This window comes from Ovis aries, chromosome X, assembly GCF_016772045.2.
Source record: "Ovis aries strain OAR_USU_Benz2616 breed Rambouillet chromosome X, ARS-UI_Ramb_v3.0, whole genome shotgun sequence".
Lineage (NCBI taxonomy): Eukaryota > Metazoa > Chordata > Mammalia > Artiodactyla > Bovidae > Ovis > Ovis aries.
This window is the reverse complement of record NC_056080.1, coordinates 48,482,535-48,504,591: the sequence shown is the minus strand read 5'-3', so window position 1 is coordinate 48,504,591 and position 22,057 is coordinate 48,482,535. Positions and strand designations below refer to the sequence as shown.

Genomic DNA, 22,057 nt, shown 5'->3' with positions numbered 1-22,057 from the left:
GGGGGGACGGGGGAAGAGCTGTACACAGAAAAGTATAAGACACTGATGAAAGAAATCAAAGATGATATAAAAAAGGAGAGATTTTCCATGTTCCTTGTTGAAAGAATCAATATTGCAAAAAAATACTATACCACTAAATGCAATCTACAGATTTAATACAATCCATATCAAATTACCAGTGATATTTTTCACAGAACTAGAACTAAAACAACAAATTTCACAATTTGGGTGGAAACACAAAATACCCCAAATAGCCAAAGCAGTCTTGAGAATGAAGGATAGAGATAGAGGAATCAACCTTCCTGACTTCAGACTATATTACAAAGCTACAGTTATCAAGACAGTATGATACTGGCACCAAAACAGAAATATAGACCAATGGAACAAGATAGAAAGCTCAGAGTAATCCCACACACCCATGGACACCTTATCTTTGACAAAGGAGGCAAAAATATACAATGCAGAAAAGTCTCTTCAAAAAGAGGTGCTGGGAAAACTGGACAGTTCAGTCGCTCAGTCGTGTCCGACTCTTTGCGACCCCATGAATCACAACACGCCAGGCCTCCCTGTCCATCACCAACTCCCGGAGTTCACTCAGACTCATGTCCATTGAGTCAGTGATGCCACCAGCCATCTCATCCTCTGTCGTCCACTTCTCCTCCTGCCCCCAATCCCTCCCAGCATCAGAGTCTTTTCCAACGAGTCAACTCTTCTCATGAGGTGGCCAGAGTACTGGAGCTTCAGCTTTAGCATCATTCCTTCCAAAGAAATCCCAGGGTTGATCTCGTTCAGAATGGACAGGTTGGATCTCCTTGCAGTCCAAGGGACTCTCAAGAGTCTTCTCCAACATCACAGGTCAAAAGTATCAATTATTCGGCGCTCAGCCTTCTTCACAGTCCAACTCTCACATCCATACATGACTACAGGGAAAACCACAGCCTTGACTAGATGGACCTTAGGTGGCAAAGTAATGTTTCTGCTTTTGAATATACTATCTAGGTTGGTCATAAGTTTTCTTCCAAGGAGTAAGCGTCTTTTAATTTCATGGCTACAGTCACCATCTGCAGTGATTTTGGAGCCCAGAAAAAGAAATTCTGACACTGTTTCCACTGTTTCCCCATCTATTTCCCATGAAGTGATGGGGCCGGATGTCATGATCTTCGTTTTCTGAATGTTGAGCTTTAAGCCAACTTTTTCACTCTCCTCTTTCAGTTTCATCAAGAGGCTTTTTAGTTCCTCTTCACTTTCTACTATAAGGATGGTGTCATCTGCATATGCGAGATTACTGATATTTCTCCCGGCAATCTGGACTCCAGCTTGTGTTTCTTCCAGTCCAGCGTTTCTCATGATGTACTCTGTATAGAAGTTAAATAAGCAGGGTGACAATATACAGCCTTGATGTACTCCTTTTCCTATTTGGAACTAGTCTGTTTTTCCATGTCCAGTTCTAACTGTTGCTTCCTGACCTACATACAGATTTCTCAAGAGGCAGGTCAGGTGGTCTGGTATTCCCATCTCTTGAAGAATTTTCCACAGTTTATTGTGATCCACACAGTCAAAGGACAGCTTCATGTAAAAAAATGAAATTAAAACATTTCCTAACACCATACACTACAATTAACTCAAAATGGATTAAAAACCTAAATGTAAGACCAGCAACTATAAAACTCTCAGAGGAAAACAAGGGCACTCTGTGACATAAATCACAACAAGTTCCTCTATGACCTACTTTCTCAGGTATTGAAAATAAAAGCATAACTAAATAAAGAGGACCTAATGAAACTGAAAAGCTCTTGTACAGCAGTGGAAACTATAAACAGGGTGAAAAGACAACTATCAGAATGGGATAAAATAACACTAAATGAAACAACTGACAAAGGATTAATTTCCAAAAAATGCAAGTAGCTCATGCAACACAATTCCAGAAAAACAAGTAATATAATCAAGAAGTGGGCAAAAGACCTGAATAGATGTTTCTCCATAGAAGACATACAAATGGCCAAGACATGAAAAGATATTCAATGTCACTCATTTTTAGAGAAATGGCAAATCAAAGGTACAAAAAGCTATCACCTCATGTGGGTCAGAGTGGGCATCATCAAAAATCTCCAAACAACAAATGTTGGAGAAGATGTGGAAAAAAGGGAACACTCTTACACTGATGGTGGGAATGGAAGACAGTATGGAGATTCTTAAAACAAAAACAAGGAATAAAACTTAATGTTTAACCCAAGAGTTCCACAGCTTGGTATATACCCTGAGAAAATAATAACTGAAAAATACACATGTACCCCAATATTCATTGCAGCACTGTTACAATAGCTAGGATATGGAAGCCATATAGATGTCCATCGACAGACGAATGGATAAAGAAGCTGTGTTACATATATACAATGGAATATTACACAGCCATAAATATGAAGACATTTGAGTCAGTGCTAATGAAGTGGATGAACCTAGAGCCTATCATGCAGAGTGAAGTAAGTCAGAAAGAGAAAAACAAATACCATATTTTAATGCATACATATGGAATCTAGAAAGATGTTACTGATGAACTTATTTTGGGGGCAGCAATGCAGATGAAGACATAAAGAACAGACTTGTGGACACAGCAGGGGTAGGGAAGGAGAGGTTGGAATGAATGGAGATGGAAACATATACTTTACTATGTTAAAAATGGATAACCAGTAGGAATTTGCTATACAACTCAGGGAACTCAAAGGGGCTCTGTGAACACCTAGAGGGATAGGATGGGGTAGGGATAGGTATACACATATCCCCTCATATAACTATGGCTGACTCACATTGATGTATGGCATAAACCAACACAATATTATAAAGTAATTATCCTTCAATTAAAAATAAATAAATGTTTAAAATGCAAGTAATTATCCTTCAATTAAAAATAAATAAATGTTTAAAATGCAAATATCTCCTTACTGTATGATTCAGCAACCCCATACCTATGTGTCTGCCATAGAGAAATGAGAGCTATGTTCACGTGGAAGCTTCTACACAGATACTCATAGCAATTTTATTTATAAGAATCCAAACTGGTTACAGCTCAAATATCCTTTAACATCAAATGGTTGAACAAAATGTGGTTCTCTATTGATGATAGATAGATAGGTGATAAATAGATAGATACATAAGAAATATCCTGAGATAGATAAACTATAGAATAAGGGACAGATTAGTGGTTGCCTGGGAAGATGGGGTTGAGGGGAAGATTGTAACTGTTTTGACTACTTATTATGGTAGTGGTTACGCTAATTTATATATGTGTTAAAATTCATGCAAATATATGTCCAAAAAAGTCAATGTTACTATAGGATAAAAAACAACTACAAGAGTTCAGTGGTATTGATCACTGGAGAAGATATTATTAGAAATTTGAGGCTTGTACTGAATCTTAAGGAATAAGAAGGACAAGCAGTCATAAGGAAAGCGCTGACTTTTCACTCAGCCAACACATTTCATTGAACACATACTACATGCTGAGTGTTTGGAATAGAATAGTAAGCAAAACTACATGATCCCTGTCCTCTTTCAATCTAGTGAGGGAGGGAAATAATGTGTAAATAAATAAACAAAAACATCTGGTATCACAAACTGAGGTAACTGCTATTACCTTATGAAGAGTACTATTCTCCTCCACCTTATTTTATCCTAACTTTATCCTCTTCCCTATCTAGCCTGAATTCCTTATCACTGTGGTTAGCACTTGAATTATTCTTTTACAAATATTTTGAACTCTCATGTTATTTGCCTACTTTGTTCAACAAATTTAATACACTCTCCCAGCACCACTCTCACTCATAATACATCCCCCTAAATCATGTAGCCACTGGACCAGTAGCATCATAAGTTACCTAAGAACTTGTTAAAAGTGCAAATTACTGGAACTCTTTCCACATCTACCAAACCAGCAACTATAGGTGTGGGCTCAGCAATTTATGATTTAATAAGGTTTGCAGGTGACTAGGCAATGGCAACCCACTCCAGTGTTCTTGCCTGGAGAATCCCAGGGACGGGGGAGCCTGGTGGGCTGCCATCTCTGGGGTTGCATAGAGTCAGACACGACTGAAGCGACTTAGCAGCAGCAGCAGCAGCAGCAGGTGATTAAAGTTTGAGTACCACTAACCTTCCTAAATCTATCTTATAATTTGCCTCCTCTGATCTTAGACCAGGGATTGCTAGACAGAGCTGAAGGAAATTGAACAATCCTGTGTATGGATGACTCTTCAGATTTACAATTTCCAGCCTCAGCTGTGTCCTCAGTGTTGCCTGATAATAATTTTGCTTGTTCTTCATAGCTCCATACCCCTTTCCCTTGGTGAAAATTCCAGACTATCACCACACTGTTTAAGCTCCATCTGTTCCTTATGTCCCTACTCTTGATAGCTGGTTTCAACTCCAATTCCACAGAATAATAACAATATTTGCAAACACTTGTATAGGACTTACAGTCCTGTAACTTATTTAATTCAACCAAGCTCCTAAAAGATAGATTTTTAATAACAATAATAGCAGTGGCAGTAATAGTAATAATAGATGAAATAACTGAGGTTTAAAGATGTTCAAGACTTCCCAAAGTTCATGCATCATAGCTGAAATTTGAATCGATGCAGTCTGGAGAATCCCAAGAACAGAGGAACCTGGCAGGCTAAAGTCCATGAGGTCACAAAGAGAAGGACATGACTGGATGACTGAGCAGGCAGTCTAGCTCCAGAATCCCTGCTCTTACAACCCAACACTCTATGAATGTTCTCACTCCTCATATTATCACTCCCCATCCCACCAACATACCAATATTCATATCTGCCAAGCTCTCCATCGTCAGAGGACCTGAGCAGCCTCATAGCAGGACCATAGCAGCCTATTCCTGCTTCTACTGCTAAGTCACTTCAGTCGTGTGTGCCTCTGTATGACCCCAGAGAAGGCAGCCCACTAGGATCTTCTGTCCCTGGGATTCTCCAGGCAAGAACACTGGAGTGGGTTGCCATTTCCTTCTCCAAGCCTGTTCCTACTCAAGTCTAATAATTCCACGAGAGCTCTTTGTCCCATTCTCTCCCATTTCTTGCTAGACTCAGACTCCTCCTTTATGAATCTTCAACTTCTTCTCTACTGGTTCATTCTCATATATGAAGTAAACTCAAATCTCTTTGTTTCTTTTCCCCATTACCCTCAAGCCACTACCTTCCCCACAGTTTTCTTCAAAGCTAAACTTTTTGAAAGTTTTGTCATCATTTAGTATCTCCACTTCCTCACTTCCTATTCACTCCTTAATCCTCCACAATCTGGCTTCTACTACTTTTATCACTCCATCATAATTGCTCTGGTTATGACCTGTGTTATGGACTTTTGGGTTGATTTATATGCCCCAGTTCATATAATTTATATAATTCATATAAAACATCCAAATCTCCAGTACCACAAAATGTAATCTTATTTGGAAATAAGGTACCTTCAGAGGTCATCAAATTTAAATGAGGTCATTTATGTTGGCCCTAATCCACTTGTATTACACATCCTGTTCAGGATGACAATTACCTTGCTTTATTCACTGTTTGCTGAACCCAGGGTAGGCAAGGCATAAGCTAAGAGGTTGGAAGGAGATGTAAAGAGCCATAGGAACTGCAGACACATTTATTCTCTCCTGGTTGATGCAGTAGCCTTAGCAGTAGCCGTAGTATAATCTAACGCAACACAACCTCTCTCCTGGCTAACACAGCAGCCATAACAGCATTCTCTCCTGGCTGATGCAGCAGCCATAGCAGTATACATGCTATATTCTCTCCTCTCGTGGCTGACCCAATGGACACAGCCATGATGCTGCAGTAAATGCGTTGCTTTCCTAGGTGGAGCTCACACATGTGTGTGGCACAAAGAAATCCATGACCAAGTGACTACCTCATGATGTGCATGTGCAGTGTTATAAATGAGCTCAGCTGTTACATAGTCATTAGTTACAAAACGTGGGTCCAGAGAGCCTGAACACAGCATCTTGGCTAATTTGCTCTCTCTCTACATCACTGTAACTTGTGTCCTTATAAAAAGGGAAAATTTGGCCACAGAGACACACATAGAGGAAAGGTTATGTGAAAAGACTTAAAAAGATGATGGTCATCTATAAACCAAGGAGAAAAGCCTGGGACAGAGTCTTTTCTCACAGTCCTCAGAAAGAACCAGCCCTACTGACACAATTTTTTTAGCCTCAAGCTAAAGAAATGTGAGAAAATTATTTTCTATTGTTTAAGTCATCCAGCTTATGGTATTTCATTGTGACAGCCCTAGAAAATGAATATAACAACTACCAACATCCATGCTATCAAAGCCAAAATACTTTAGAACCCTTATGTGTTTTTCTTGACCTTGTGCCTCATGTTTTCAAAGATTAAGCCAAATTAATACGCTAACATACTATCATTCAAAAATAATCAAATGTCTGACACTCTGATGGTGTTCCCAGCAACTGCCCAAGAAATTCCTCACTTAGCACCTGATTCCCTTCTATTCCAGTCCAGGAATCTTTCTTCACCTCACATACTCCTGTTTCCCATTGCAGCTTTGGTCCTGCACTCTGGAACTCAATTTTGACAGCAGAACAAATATAACTTGAAATGTCTGAGCCCTGTCATATTCACTGAGGGCTCCAAAATTGGCCTCATGCCCTCTTTTGCTTGAAGTACTTGTTTCTTTAACACACTTCAAGCTAGGAAGATAATCATATGAAGTTTGTGAATTCTCTACTGTAATGTAAAGCATTACTTTTCCCATCAAGGAAAAGTAGTCAAAACCTGGAAGCCAATGAGACGCTGTGGGTCAGGCTGTATTATAGTAATCATTATAGCTGTGCTTTGCTCACAGATTAAAAAAATGATGGAAACTCTTTGAAACATGACAGGTTAATTAAAGAAAGTAATTCTCTCTGGCACACCTCACACTGGATTACCCTTAATAGGACTTTCCTCCATATCTCTTCTAGTTTTAGCTTCTCACAACAACTTCCAAAGATGACCTGTGGGGCTGACCACCTAGATGAAGGCTTTCTGGCTGTGAGAGAGTGGAAGATGGGGATGAAGACAGAATTCAGACATTATTTTTACCTACCACAGCATTCGACACCTTAGACCACTTCTTCCTTAAAATTTTGGTTGACATCTACATGCCACTCCCTCCTGTTTTACTCACCAATCTGATGTTCCCTTTTGGTTTCTTTCATTAGTCTATCTTTTTCTACACATCTCTTTTTTCATTCTAGAATAGAAGTAATCAATAGCTGTATCTCTGTTTCATAAAGTAATATATACACATAAAGTGTGTATAAATGCATAGCAAAATATCTAGAAGGAAATACACAATATTAATAAGATGGGCTGCCTTTGGGAAGAGAGTTGAGAGTAGACCCACGGGGACTTAAGTGTACTATTTGAGTATAATGAAAATGAATTCATTATACAATAACTATCATCCAATAAAAAGTGAAATGAGAAAATATTATTAATTTTATGATTAAAAATTCATTTAAATATATATATACATATATATATATATATAAACATGCTCAGTGCTAAATGTTTTGCAAACTATGAAAAGGATAAAAATAAAGACTCTAATGTCTTATGCATATTATATATATGCAGTATATATATGGATGCATTATGTAAATTTCACTCATATTTAAGTGTATTTTCTTTCACTGATTATGAATACATGTAGATAGGTAGGTACATGTATATATGTATACATAAGCATAGTTTATTGTATCATAAAATTAGGATCAAAATTTCTAATATAGTATTGGAGCATGACTTTTCATTTAACTTCATATCATCAGCACTTTCCTATTAACACACTACTTACTTTAATGGCTACATAAATTCTACATCTTATGAATTTGCCATCATTAATATAACTGGTCTCCTCTAGTTGGAAATTTAGACTGTATACTTTTTTTTATAATGATATGGAATGGTTATACCATTTAAAACCCCCAAGGGTAATATATATAACACTGTTTTCTTGGTAACACAAATAATTATAACTAAAACAATCTTTGAGAATTTGAAAATCAAAAATAAAACACCAAGATACAAATAAAAAACAGGAAAAAGAGGAAGACTGATATCACTTGAAATTCATTATCTAAAACCACAGATGGGCCCTTCTCTGAATTAACAACTTCTTATATTCTCCTTTGGCTTCAAAACTCCTATTCTAGCACCCACTTTAACATCATTTATGACCTTGCCTAAGATTTGAATCAGAAAGCTGAAGCCATTAGAAAAGAACTCTACTTCAATATCTGCAAACCAATTTGCAACAATCCTCTTTTTTATTGTTCCAGTTACAACTAATAAAGCATCTCTTCCATAATCAAATATAAATTTCCCTCATTCATTCTCTGGATCCCCTTTTCTCTACATTTTTTAGTTGTCATAAATCCTTTAGTTTTTCTCTCTCTGTTTCTCTCTTTCTCTCTCCTGGATCATTGCCATTAGCATAGAAGCATAACCTAGTTCAATACTGTCCAGTATAGCAGCCACTGGCCACATATGGCTAGTGCAACTGAGAAAATGAATTTTTAATTTAGGTTAATTTTAATTTTAATAGCTACATGTGACTAGCAGCTATAGTATTGACTAGTTCAGTCCTAGAATATCCCATTCAAAACCCTCCTGGGAGCCCACATTCCTGTCCAACGATTCCATCTTTTTACCATGTTTCACAACCAAGCCTCCAAAAGAGTGTTGATAACTCCCTACCTTCACATTCCAGTTCTTGGTCCATTTATCATGACATTTGTTCCCATTACTCCACTAAAATGGCTCTTGTAAAGGTTATCAGTGACCACAATGGTGCAAATCTTTGTTAGTTTCCTATTGCTGGGGTAACATATCACCACAAATTTAATGGCTTTAAACAATGCAAATTTATACTCTTATACTTCTGGAGGTCAAAAGTCCAAAATGGATAACAATGGGCTAAAGTGATGTCAGGGACACTTTTTTTTTTTTTTTCCTGGAGGCTTTAGAGGAGATTCCATTTCCTTGCCTTTTCTAACTTCTAGAGGCTGACTGCATTCCTTGGTTTGTCTCATTCTCAATTTTCAAACCAGTAAGAGCAGATCAAGTTCTTCTCATCCTTCATGACTTTGACCTCTTGTTTTGTCCCCCTTTCCCACTTATAAGGACCCTTATATTTACAATCAGTTCACTGGATTTCTATGATAATTTTCCTATCTAAAAAAGCAGACAAGCAACCATAATTCCAGCAGTAAATTTAATAACTCATTGGTATGTTCCAGGGATTTGATTGTGGGTACTGCTGAAAGGTCTTTTTTTTTTTTTTTCCCTACCACACAATTCAATTGTTACTTTTTCTTTCCAAAATTACTCCACCACTGAACATCATATGACACATGTAACCACAACTTCATTTTGAAAACACTCACCTTTATTTGTTTCCTTTACACCATACTCTCCCAAATTCTTCCTACTTTCTGGTTACCTTCACTACTCTACCTTTAAATGTAGCAATTCTTCAGAACTCATTCTGATCTGTCTTTACACCACAAATTTCCCTCAGATAGTTTAATTTACTCCTACATCTTTGTTGTTGTTGTTCAGTAACTAAGGTGTATCTGACACTTTGTGACCCCATGGGCTGCAGCATGCCAGCTGCATGTCCTTCAGTATCTCCTGGAGTTTTGTTCAAGCTCATGTCCATTGAGTCGGTGATTCCATCCAACCATCTCATTTTCTGTCGCCCCCTTCTCTTCCTGCCCTCAATGTTTCCCAGCAATGGTCTTTTCCAATTAGTCGGCTCTTCACATCAGGTGACCAAAGTATTGCAGCTTCAGCTTCAGCATCAGTCCTTCTAATGTATATTCAAGGTTGATTTCCCTGAGGATTGACTTGTTTGATCTCCTTGCTGTCCAAGGGACTCTCAAGAGTCTTCTTCAGCACTACAGTTTGAAAGTATCAATTCTTTGGGATGTAGACTTCTTTATGGCCCAGTTCTCACAACTGTACATGACTACTGGAAAAACCATATCTTTGTAGGCAAAGTGATGTCTCTGATTTTAATATGCTGTCTAGATTTGTCATAGCTTTCCCTTCAAGAAGGGATTTTTCAGTGATTTTTGAGCCCAATAAAATAAAATTTTTCACTGTTTCCACTTTTTCCCCATCTATTTTCCATAAAGTGGTAGAACTGGATGCCATGATCTTAGTTTTTTGAATACTGAGTTTTAAGCCAGCTTTTCCACTCTCCTCTTTCACCCTCATCACGATGCACTTTACTCCCTCTTCACTTTCTGCCATTAGCATTGTATGACCTACATATCTGAAGTTGCTGATATTTCTCCCAGCAATCTTGATTCCAGGTTGTGATTCATCCAGCCCAGCTTTTGTTACTCTGCATATAAGTTAAATAAGCAAGGTGACAATATACAGCCTTGATGTATTTCTTTCCCAATTGTGAACCAGTTCATTGTTTTATGCCCAATTCTAACTGTTGCATCTTGTCCTGAATACAGGTTTCTTAGGAAGCAGGTAAGGTGGTCTGTTATTCCCATCTTTTTAAAAATTTTCCACAGTTTGTCGTGATCCACACAGTCAAAGGCTTTAGTGTAGTCAAGGAAGGAGTAGATTTTTTTTTCCTGGAATCCCCTTGCTTTCTTTATGATACAACAAATGTTAGCAATTTGATCTTTGGTTCCTCTGCCTTTTCTAAACCCAGCTTTTACATCTGGAATTTCTCAGTTCACATACTGCTGAAGCCTAGCTTGAAGAATTTTGATCATAATCTTACTAAAATGAGAAATGAGCACAATTGTTTGAACATTCTTTGGCATTTCTCTTCTTTGGGATAAGAATGAAAATTTAACTTTTCTAGTTCTGTGGCCATTGCTGTTTTCCAAATTTGCAGGCATATTAAGTGCAATGCTTTAACAGCATTATCTTTTAGGATTTGAAATAACTCAGCTGGAATTTTATCACCTCCACTAGCTTTGTTCATATTAAGGCCAACTTGACTTAACACTCCAGGATGTTTGTATCTAGATGAGTGACCACACCATCACAGTTATTCAGGTCATTAAGATCTTTTTTTGGTATACTTCTTCTGTGTATTCTTGTCACCTCTTCTTAAGCTCTTCTGCTTCTGTTAAATCCTTGCTCTTTCTGTTCTTTGTTGTGCCCATCTTTGCATGAAAAATTCCCTTGGTATCTCTGATTTTCTTGAAGCAATCTCTCTTTCTTATTCTATTGTTTTCCTCTATTTCTTTGCATTGTTCACTTAAGAAGGCGTTCTTATCTCTCCTTGCTATTCTCTGGAACTCTGCACTCAGTTGGGTATATCTTTCCCTTTCTTCATTGCCAATGGCTCTAAATATCACACACATGTTGTTGACTCCAAAATATATATATTTCTAGATCAAGCTTATCCTATTCCTATGTTTCAGATATATATGTGCATCTGACTCCTTATTCCATGTGGATATCTTATGGACATCTCACACTTAACATTGCTCACAAGCCTTTGTTTTCTTTCAAGCATAGTTTTTCCTTAGCTCTTTTCATTCTAATTTCAATGGAGGGCATCACAAAATACCCACTTGCTCACATTAAAAAACCCAGGAGCTATTATTACTAGCAAAAGGAAGCATAGTGCAAGAAGAAAACTATTACAAAATATATATATATATATGTACCCAATAATACAGACCCAAAATATATCAAGCAATAGCTGACAGAACTTCAAGGAGCAAAAATTACAGAACAAATTGCAGCTAGGTATTTTAATACACCCCTGCTGATACTAATAAATCCAGCAGAGCCAAAATGAGCCAGTATATCAAAGTTCTAAAAAATGAAATTAATAACTTTAAACTGGTAGATAATATTTGCTGTCTGAACTATAATTATCCAAAGGTTTCTGTAAAGATTTGCAAAAAATCCTGCCAAAAATTCACTAACCCAAATAAAAACCCTATTATAGTTTATTTATGTGTGGCAGTAAAAAGAGCTTAATACCATTCTATCTTTAAATGAATATAAATTGTATTGCCACCATAGCTCAGAACTTCTGGTAGGATTACATATCAAGCTTCTATAGCTTAAATATATGGCACATTTTATCTACTCTCTGTTCTACTCCTTTTATAAATCATTATTGTATATTAGAATGTTATATCATAATGGAATTATTATACAGTATATTTACACTTTTCAACATGGGAACCACTACATCAGTTATGTGTGACCACTAAGCATGTAAAATGTAGTCAATGTGATCAGAAACATTTTTTTTTCATTTTATTTAATTTAAACTAACAAATTTAGATACACACATGCAGTTCATGCTACTTTTTTGGACAGTAAATCTCAAAAGGTTTAGTTCTGCATGGGCTCCAATATTTTCTTTTCCCAGGTTCCTAGATGCACTACCAACCTCTTCTTCAATTCAGATACTGTCTCTAACAAATGGTTAATTTAAATTATATTATAACATCTAATTGAGCAGGGTCATTGAGTTAATACAAACATAGTTCCACTAATAAGGTCACTGAATGTTAAATAAGTTAATATACTATAAAGAGATTATTGGAGAGTTGTTATAGGTGTAATATAGTGTTTAATAATGTTTTAGGGAAGTGGCTGGAGCTCTTAGATGATCTGAAAATTAGTCATTTTTCCAATTTGAAACAATGGAATATAGGTTTCTGCTGTCAGAAAATTTAGTCTTGAACATGTTTTCTGAAATGAATTCCATTTTGGTGGCAAGTGATACTTGTATATATAACCCTTAACCCTTCCAAAAATATACGCATTTTATTTTCAAATACATGAGCAACATATACAAAAGTAAACTGTGGTACCATATCATATGGTATTATACTATAAAGAAAGTCTTAATAATTCTAAAGATTCAAAACCATACAGATTTAACGATTATACAGAGTGAAGTAAGCCAGAAAGAAAAGCACCAATACAGTATACTAACACATATATATGGAATTTAGGAAGATGGCAATGACGACCCTGTATGCAAGACAGGGAAAGAGACACAGATGTGTATAACGGACTTTTGGACTCAGAGGGAGAGGGAGAGGGTGGGATGATTTGAGAGAATGACATTCTAACATGTATACTATCATTTGAATTGAATCGCCAGTCTATGTCTGACGCAGGATGCAGCATGCTTGGGGCTGGTTCATGGGGATGACCCAGAAAGATGTTATGGGGAGGGAGGTGGGAGGGGGATTCATGTTTGGGAATGCATGTAAGAATTAAAGATTTTAAAATTTAAAAAATAAAAAACTAAAAAAAAAAAAACATACAGATTATGTTCTCAGACCATAACACAATAAAATTAAGAAAAATTGTCAAAGAATAGTTTTTTAAAATTTTAGAAGAAATGATACAGGAAGGGTATGATTTTACAACTTAATGACATAGTGGATCCAAGGACCAATTAATAAATGCATAAATAATTTTGATAATACATAAACCCACCAAACAATATAACCAGAAAAATATGACTGGATAATATGTGCTTACTGATGAAATAAAAAGGAAGTATTCACAACCATATAAAAAACATTACTGAATAAAAGCATTAAGCTTCCATATCCAATGACAAGTTACAGAAACAGAGGAGACAAAAAGTCATTTAAAAGGTCACAACTGCTCTGAGAAGTCACCAAGGTGCTAGAGTAAGAAAACCCTGAACTCATTTCCTCCAACAGACATACTAAATATATAAATCCTTACAAAGCAACTATCTATGAGAATGACCTGAAGAGTAGAAGAAAAGATTTTCCACAAGTAAAGGCTTCATGCTTGTGTAGTAAGGGGCTTCCTAATGGCTCAGTTGGTAAAGAATCCACCTGCAATGCGGGAGACCTGAGTTTGATCTCTGGGTTGGGAAGATCCCCTGGAGAACCCACTCCAGTGGCAACCCACTCCAGTATTCTTGCCTGGAGAATCCCATGGACAGAGGAGCCTGGCAGGCAACAGTCCATGGGGGTCACAAGAGTTGGACACGACTTTGTGACTAATCCACCCATTCTGGCCTGGAAAATTCTATGGACTGTATAGTCCATGGGGTTGCAAAGAGTCAGGCACAACTGAGTGACTTTCACTTTCAAAGACATAAAGAAGGCACCACAAAGAGATAGGTAGAAGAGGCAGAAATAAAGTATAGTCAGGACCCCCACAATCAGGTCAGTAACACATTGATGGGAGTAATATCATAATTGTAGAAGTCTTTTTCAAAAAACAAGGGATCCAAGGCTTATGTTGGGGTCCTCATCCTTGGTGGTCCTGTAGCAAAACATGTGTCTTTGAAAAACAGTGGGGACTAAGTTTGGGAAAGCCAGAGAGATATAGGAAACAAAAATTTGGCTCTTAAAGTGCGCACAAAATGTCACATGTTCCAAGTTCCAGAACAGAGACAGCAGCTTCAAAGAAGCTTGAGTCAGACTCACTTGCTGATCTTGGAGAGTCAAGAAGAAAGTGGAAATCCCCCTGGGGACAAAGATACTGGAGGCAGCCATTACTGGGAGCACATTCTACTGTGACTACAATAGTGTTGGCAAGTGTCATTTTGTAATTCTCTCTAGCCTACTACCAAAGAAGAGCATACAAAGAAAAACTAGACAAAAAAGTTCTTAATGACCTGAAAACCATGATGGTGTGGTAACTCACTTAGAGCCAGACATCCTGGAATGTGAAATTAAGTTTGCCTTACTATGAACAAAGCTAGTGGAGCTGATAGAATTCCAGCTGAGCTATTTCAAATCCTAAAAGATAATGCTGTTAAAGTGCTGCACTTAATATGCCTACAAATTTGGAAAACTCAGCAGTGGCCATGGGACTGCAAATGTTCAATTTTCATTCTGATCCCAAAGAAGGAAAATGACAAAGAATGTTCTAATTACTGCAAAATTGTGTTCATTTCACCTTAGCAGGATAATGCTCAAAATCTTTCAAGGTAGGCTGTAGCAGTACATGAACTGAGAACTTCCAAATGTACATGCTTGGTTTAGAAAAGGCAGAGGCACCAGAAATCAAATTGCCAACATCCACTGGATCATAGAAAAAGCAAGGGAATTCCAGAAAAACATCTACATCTACTTCTGCTTCAGTGACTATGCTTTTGATAGTGTGGATCACAGTGAACTGGAAAATCTTAAAGAGATGGGAATACCAGACCATTTTATCTGCCTCCTGAGAAACCTGTATGCAGGTCAAGATGCAACAGTTAGAACCAGACAAGGAATAATGGACTGGTTCAAAATTGGGAAGAAGTATATCAAGGCTGTATATTGTCACCTTGTTTATTTAACTTCTGTTCAGAGTACATCATGCAAAATGCCAGGCTGGATGAAGCACTAGTTGGAATCATGATTGCCTGGAGAAATATCAATAACTTCAGATATTCAGAAAATACCAGCCTAATGGTGGAAACTGAAGAGAAACTAAACAGCCTCTTGCTAAGGGTGAAAAAGGAGAGTGAAAAAGCTGGCTTAAAAGTCAACATTCAAAAAAAAAAAAAAAAAAAAGATCATGGCATATGGTCCCATCACTTCATGGCAAATAGATGAGGGAATAATGGAAATCAGTGAGAGACTTTCTTTTCTTGGGCTCCAAAATCACTGCAGATGGTGAATGCAGCCATGAAATTAAAAGACAGTTGCTACTTGGATGAAAAGTTATGACAAACCTAGACAGCATATTAAAAAGCAGACATCACTTTGCTGACAAAGTTCCATCTAGTCAAAGCTATGCTTTTCCAGTAGTCATGTATGGATGTGAGAATTGGACCATAAAAATGGTTGAGCACTGAAGAACTGATGTTTTTGAACTGTAGTGCTGGAAAAAACACTTGAGAGTCCCTTGGACAGCAAGTTCAAACCAGTTAATCCTAAAGGAAATCAACCCTGCATATCCATTGGAAGAACTAACGCTAAAGCTGAAGCTGCAGTACTTTGGCCATCTGATGTGAAGAGCTGAATAATTGGAAAAGATCCTGTTTCTGGGAAAGATTGAGGGCAGGAGGAGAAAGTGGTGACAGAGCATGAGATGGTTGGATGGCATTACTGACTCAATGGCATACGTTTGGGCAAAGTCTCAAAGAAGGTGAAGGCCAGGGAAGCTTGGCAGGCTGCAGCCCATGGGCTTGCAGAGTTGGACACAACTGAGAGACTAAAAAGCAGCAACATCTAGCCTATTACCACTGGAAACCAAGACTTCCCCCCACCCAGGTCTCAAAGACAGCCATACATGTCCAAGTCTTGCCCTCCAGCAAGCCAACATCAGCCCCGAGGCACTCCATATGCTATATAGACACCTTCATAGGGCAACTGGCTTGCTCCAGAAGCCAGCATCTGTCCAGTGTCCTCCTGGTCTCTGCACCTGATTGAGTGGGAAGATTATCTCACCATCCATCAGGTTTGCAGCCACTACACAAGGCACAGGCTCACAATCTACTGTTCCAAGGGCCAACCACACATACCAGTGCACCCATAGTTGTCAGCCCCACCATAAGACTACACATAACCCACCTTGTGGGCACCCTTAGTTCATTTAACTCTGGTGAGGACAAGAGAGCATGCTGCTGGGCCCTGTAGGATGTCTCTTATACAAGGCCAATCCTAAATTAAGAAATGTAACCAACCTAATACATTGAAATAAACACAAAATATTATGCAGAATATGAATGAACGAGGCATAATCTCAGAGAAGTGAAGTGAAAGTTGCTCAGTCATATCCAACTCTTTGCCATCCCATGGACTATACAATCCAAGGAATTCTCCTGGGCAAAATACTGGAATGGGTAGCGTTTTCCTTCTCCAGGGGATCTTCCCAACCCAGGGGTCAAGCCGAGGTCTTTCACATTGCAGGTGGATTTTTTTTTTTTTTTTTTTACCAGCAAAGCTACAAGGGAAGCCCAAGAATACTGGAGTGGGTAGCCTATCCCTTCTGCAGTAGATCTCCTTCACGCCAGGCAGATTTTTTTTCTACTAATTGAGCTATCAGGGAAGCCCCAATCTCAGAAATAGAGCTAAACAAAGTGGAGATAAGCAATCTATCCAATATAAAGTTCAAGATTGTAATAGTAAAGATGCTCACCAAATTCAAAAGAAGAATGAATGAACACAGTGAGAATTTCAACAAAGCATCAGAAAATAGAAAAAAAAAAACAGAGCTGAAGAATACAATGCCTGAAATTATTTATACACACACACACACACACACACACACACACACACACACACATATATATATATATATAGAGAGAGAAGGAATTAACAGTGTATTTGGTGATACACAGGAGTGGATCAACAATATGAAGGATAGAGTACTGGAAATTACACAAGCTGAACAGAAAAAAAGAAAATTGAAAACAGTAAGGATAGTTTAAGAGACCTTTGGAATGATATCATGGATATTAACATTCCTGCCGTAGGAAGTCCCCAGACTGAAACTAGAGAGAGAGAAAGGAGAAGGTAACTTATTTGAAGAAATAATATCTAAAAAAAGTCTCTAACCTAGGAAGGAATCAGATATCCATGTCCAGGAAGCAGAGGGAATCCCAGAGAGATCCATGCCAAGACACATGACGATTAAAATGGCAAAAATGAAAGATAAAGAGAATTTTGAAAACAGCAAGGAAAAAACAATTAGTGATGTATAACGTAATTTGCATAAGGTTGTCAACTAACATTTCAAATGCACATAGAACATTTTCAAGGATAGTTCACATGCTACACACACACACACACACAAATTGAAAAAAAAAAGAAACACAAACATGTGGAGTATGAATAACATGTTGCTAAAGAACCAATGGTTTACTAATAAAATCAAGGAGGACATTTAAAAAAAAATAGCTAAAGACAAATGAAAACGTAAATACATCCAAAATCCATGGCATGCAGCAAAAGTCATTCTAAGAGGGAAGTTGTTAGCAATACAAGCCTTCTTCAGGAAACAAGAAAAATCTCAAATGCACAACCTAACTTTATACTTAAAGGAACTAGAAAAAGAAATTAGTATAAGAAAGGAAATATTAAGGATCAGAACAGAAATCTATGAAATAAAGACCAAAATAATTGAAAAGATCATGGAGACTAAGGTTCCTTCAAAAGATAAACAAAGTTGATAAACCTCTACCAGACTCATTACAATGAAAAGAGAAAGGGCCCAAGTGAATAAAATCATAAATTTAAAAATGTTACAATTAACACCACAGAAAAATGAAGAATAATAAAAAATATCTATGTCAATAAAATGGACATCCTAAAAGAAATGGATGAGTTTCTACAAACATATAATCTTTGAAGACTAAATCAGGAAGAAATGAGAAGTATGAACAGACAAATTAACACTAATAAAATTAAATCAGTAATTAAAATATTTTCAACACACAAAAATTCACGACCAGAAAGCTTCACAGGTGAATTCTACCAGACATTTAATGGAGAGTTAAATATTATCCTTCTCAAATTATTCCAAAAAAACTGAAAAGAAAGAAATGCTTTCAAACTTTTTCTTCAAGGCTAGCATCAACAGGATATGAAACCCAGAGGACAAGATGCAAATAAATAAATAAAATTACAGGACAATATCTCTGATAAACACTGATGCAAAAAATCCTCAGCAAAATATTAGCAAAAAGTTCAACAATACACTGAAAGAATCATACACCATGATCAAATGGCATTTATTCCAGGGATGCAAGCATAGTTAAATATCAACAAATAAATCAATGTAATACATCACATTAACAAACTTTGTAGAAATAACAAGTATATGATTATCTCCATAGATGTAGAAAAGTTTGTGTTTTTTTTTTTTTTACTAAATTCAACATCCATTTATGATAGAAACTTTAAAGAAAGTGAGTAAATAGGGAACATATGTTAACATAGTAAAAGCTCTACAAGAAAAACCCACAAAAAGCAACATGCTAAATGGTAAAAAATTGAAAACATTTCCTCTAAGATCAGGAACAAGTCAAACATGCTCACTCACCACTTTTATTCAATACAGTAATGGGGACTTCCCTTGTGGTACAGTGGATATTAATCTGGCTACCAATGCAAGAGACATGAGTTCCATCCCTGGTGTGGGAAGATTCCACATGTTTCAGAGCAACTAAAGCTCACACACTACAACTACTGAGCCTGCATGTTTCAAATACTGAAGCCTGTGCATCTAGATCTTGTGCTGTGCTCCTCAACAGAGAAATCACTGCAATAAGAAACCACAACAAAGAGTAGCCTCTGCCTACTGCAACTAGGGAAAGTCCACATGCAGCAATGAAGACCCAGTGCAACCAAAAATAAATAAAAATGGAAGTCTTACCTGAATCAATCAAATGAGAAAAGAAAGCAATTTAGATTGGAAAGAAAGAAGTAAAACTCTCACTGTTTGCTGATGCATGATACTATACAAAAAAAATTCTAAGCTACAAAAAAAAAAAAACTTTTAAGACTAATAAATGAATTTAGTAAGGTGGCAGGATGCAATATTAATATACATATCTGTTGCATTTCTATACACTACTAATTATCAGAAGGAAAAATTAAAGTTAAAATTTACTGGACTTGACAAGATGGCAGAAGAGTTGGTGGATATGGAGCACATCTCTTTCCATGGATGCATCAAGAATGTATCTACAGATGGCAGTGTTCCTCACAGAACACCAGCTGAATACTGGCAGGAGTCTCTGACCACTGGAAAAGAATATATGGGTCCATGCACAACTTAGTAGGATGAAGGAAAGAAGAGAAAAGGAGAGTGAGCAGGACGAACCTGCACCCAGTTTTGGGGGAGATGAAGTAGGGGAGAGATCCTCACATCCAGGGCAATTGGTTGAAACAGAAGGGAAGTATTTGAGGCTGTTGTGGAGAGTGAAGAAGCTGGTCTGTGATAGTCTGAATGGAGTGAGAATCACACAGACAATCTGTATGTATTCCAGATAGGGAAGCAAGTCCACCATTGAGCATGGCAGCTGGGAGCTGGAGCATAGGTACTGGAGAGTAATCCTGGGGCAAGGACTGCTGTTGACTTTGAGGAGATAGCCTGAGGAGATGGGAAAAGGAAATCTCAATTTGGGCAGCCATGGAAGCAGTGCATTACTGTTCAGTCATGTGCAGTGGGTAAAGACATCACTGTAGCCTCTGTCTCCTCACACACTGGCCCACAGCTGAGCAATAGAGAAAGACACCAACAAGGGTGGCCCTTTGAGTGCCTAATATGCCAAGAAATATAATAGAGAAGGACCAACTAGGGAGGCCTTTTGAGTGCCAGCTGCCAAGAGGCTAGAAAATAATCCTAATAGAGCCATATCACCTGCAAGTGTTTCCACTGGCTTCCTTGCACACCTGGTACCTCTGAGGTCCCTGTGATCCAAACAGCCATGCCACCTCCATGTCTAGTCCTCCCAGGGGCAGACCCAAATCCTCTATGGCTACCTCCGGAGCAAAGTCCAGTGAGCTATCCATATGCAGTGGTGAAGATAAAGCCACAATTGAGCTCCAGAGGTGGAACAACTAAGGAAGAGGATCCATTCCATCAGCTGTATAAGCTGCAGATTAAATCTACCTGATAACCTAGTAGACTCTGTCTATTGATTATATAAAAGGACACTGAATGTTCCCACAAAAGAAAACACTCTAGCTCTGAAAGCTGTGGATTTTGGAGGCAAGCACACACAGGTGTAGGGCCAGATTAGAGTTTGAGCTGTCCCCATAGGATGTCCAAAGACCAGTCTACCAGCATAGAAGTGCCCCATAGGAAGCTGGAGGGCCCTCTATGGACGTGGAAGGCTGCAGCTCACAGCAGGGGAAAGGATGCTGACAGCTGAGACCAGAGGGAAAAAAATAGTATCATTATTATGCTTGAATCATTCTGCAGTTGGTTCTGGACTTTTGTTTTCATTTTTCTCTTCTTTTTCTGTCTCTTGTTGTGGTTGTTATTTTTATTATTTCTATTTAGGCTTTTAGGAACTTTTAAAAAATCACACATTTTAGTTATTTTATATATTTCTACATCTGTTGTTGATATCTTACTGTCATAATTTTTAAATATGGTCTTTTTTGATTGTTTTCTTGCAAATTTTCTTTGATACATAGATCTTTTTGTATACTTCTATTTAACTTTTCTTTTCTTTTTTTTCTTACCTTTTTCACCATTTTTGTTTATTTGTCTTGTTTCCTTTGCTTTAGTCCTTACATGGCCCTAATGTGGTTTTGTTTTCTGTTTTGTGCTTCAGTTAGCTTAGTTTTTAATTGGTATATATATATATATTCTTTTGCTCACCAGATCACTCGCTTGTACTGTGTTTTCTTTGGTCTGTTTTGGTTTTGTTTGTATATGTGTGTATGTGTCCCTTTGTTCTTTTTTTTTTTTTCTATTTGATTTTGCTTTTACCATTTGACTGGGTCTCATTTTTTGTATGTGTTTATTTTTTGTTTGTTTATTTGTTTGTTTTTTGTGTGTTTGTTTTAATCCCCTTTATTGCCATGACAAATGACTTTTGGGATCTTAGTTCCCCAGCCAAAAGTAGGGACTGAGCCCCTTGCGTGTGAATCCTGACTCCAGGACACAAGATTGACAGAGAAATCCTGACCCCAGGGAGTATTAATCAGTGAGAATGCCCACAAACATCTCCATCCAAATACAAGACACAGCACAACCCAACTGCCTGCAGCACCCAGCCTTGCATGTCCAACCCAAACAATAAGAAGACAGGAACTAAAGGCAATCATCATCAGAGAGGCTGCTTACAGAAAACTCAAAATACACTACCTCACAAGGCCCTGCCCATCAGAGGGAAAATTTTATCTTCTCTCTTCAGAACAAAAGCACACATCCCTCCCAATATGAAGCCTACAAAACCCACTGGACCAACTTCACCCAAAAGTGGCAGACCATTTAGAAAGTACTACGAACCTATAACTTGGGTAAAGGAGGCCTCAAACACAGTGTTAGGGAAAAAAGTGAAAAGACAAAGAAATAATGTGCAAATGGAGGAA

The 22,057-nt window shown here is 37.6% G+C and overlaps 1 protein-coding gene across 5 annotated transcripts in view; it reads right to left on the bottom strand.

Annotated features, from left to right (window-relative positions):
* HEPH (hephaestin) overlaps nt 1-22,057 on the bottom strand; it is a 137,676-nt gene that overhangs the window by 33,259 nt on the left and 82,360 nt on the right. The window contains exon 16 of one of the 5 annotated variants that reach the window (XM_060407609.1): nt 139-1,355. The exons of the other annotated variants lie outside the window; for them this stretch is intronic. Coding sequence (XP_060263592.1) covers nt 850-1,355 — 506 coding nt within the window. The 3' untranslated portion in view covers nt 139-849. Of the gene's footprint in view, nt 1-138; nt 1,356-22,057 lie in introns of those variants that run through there. 5 annotated transcript variants of the gene reach the window in all.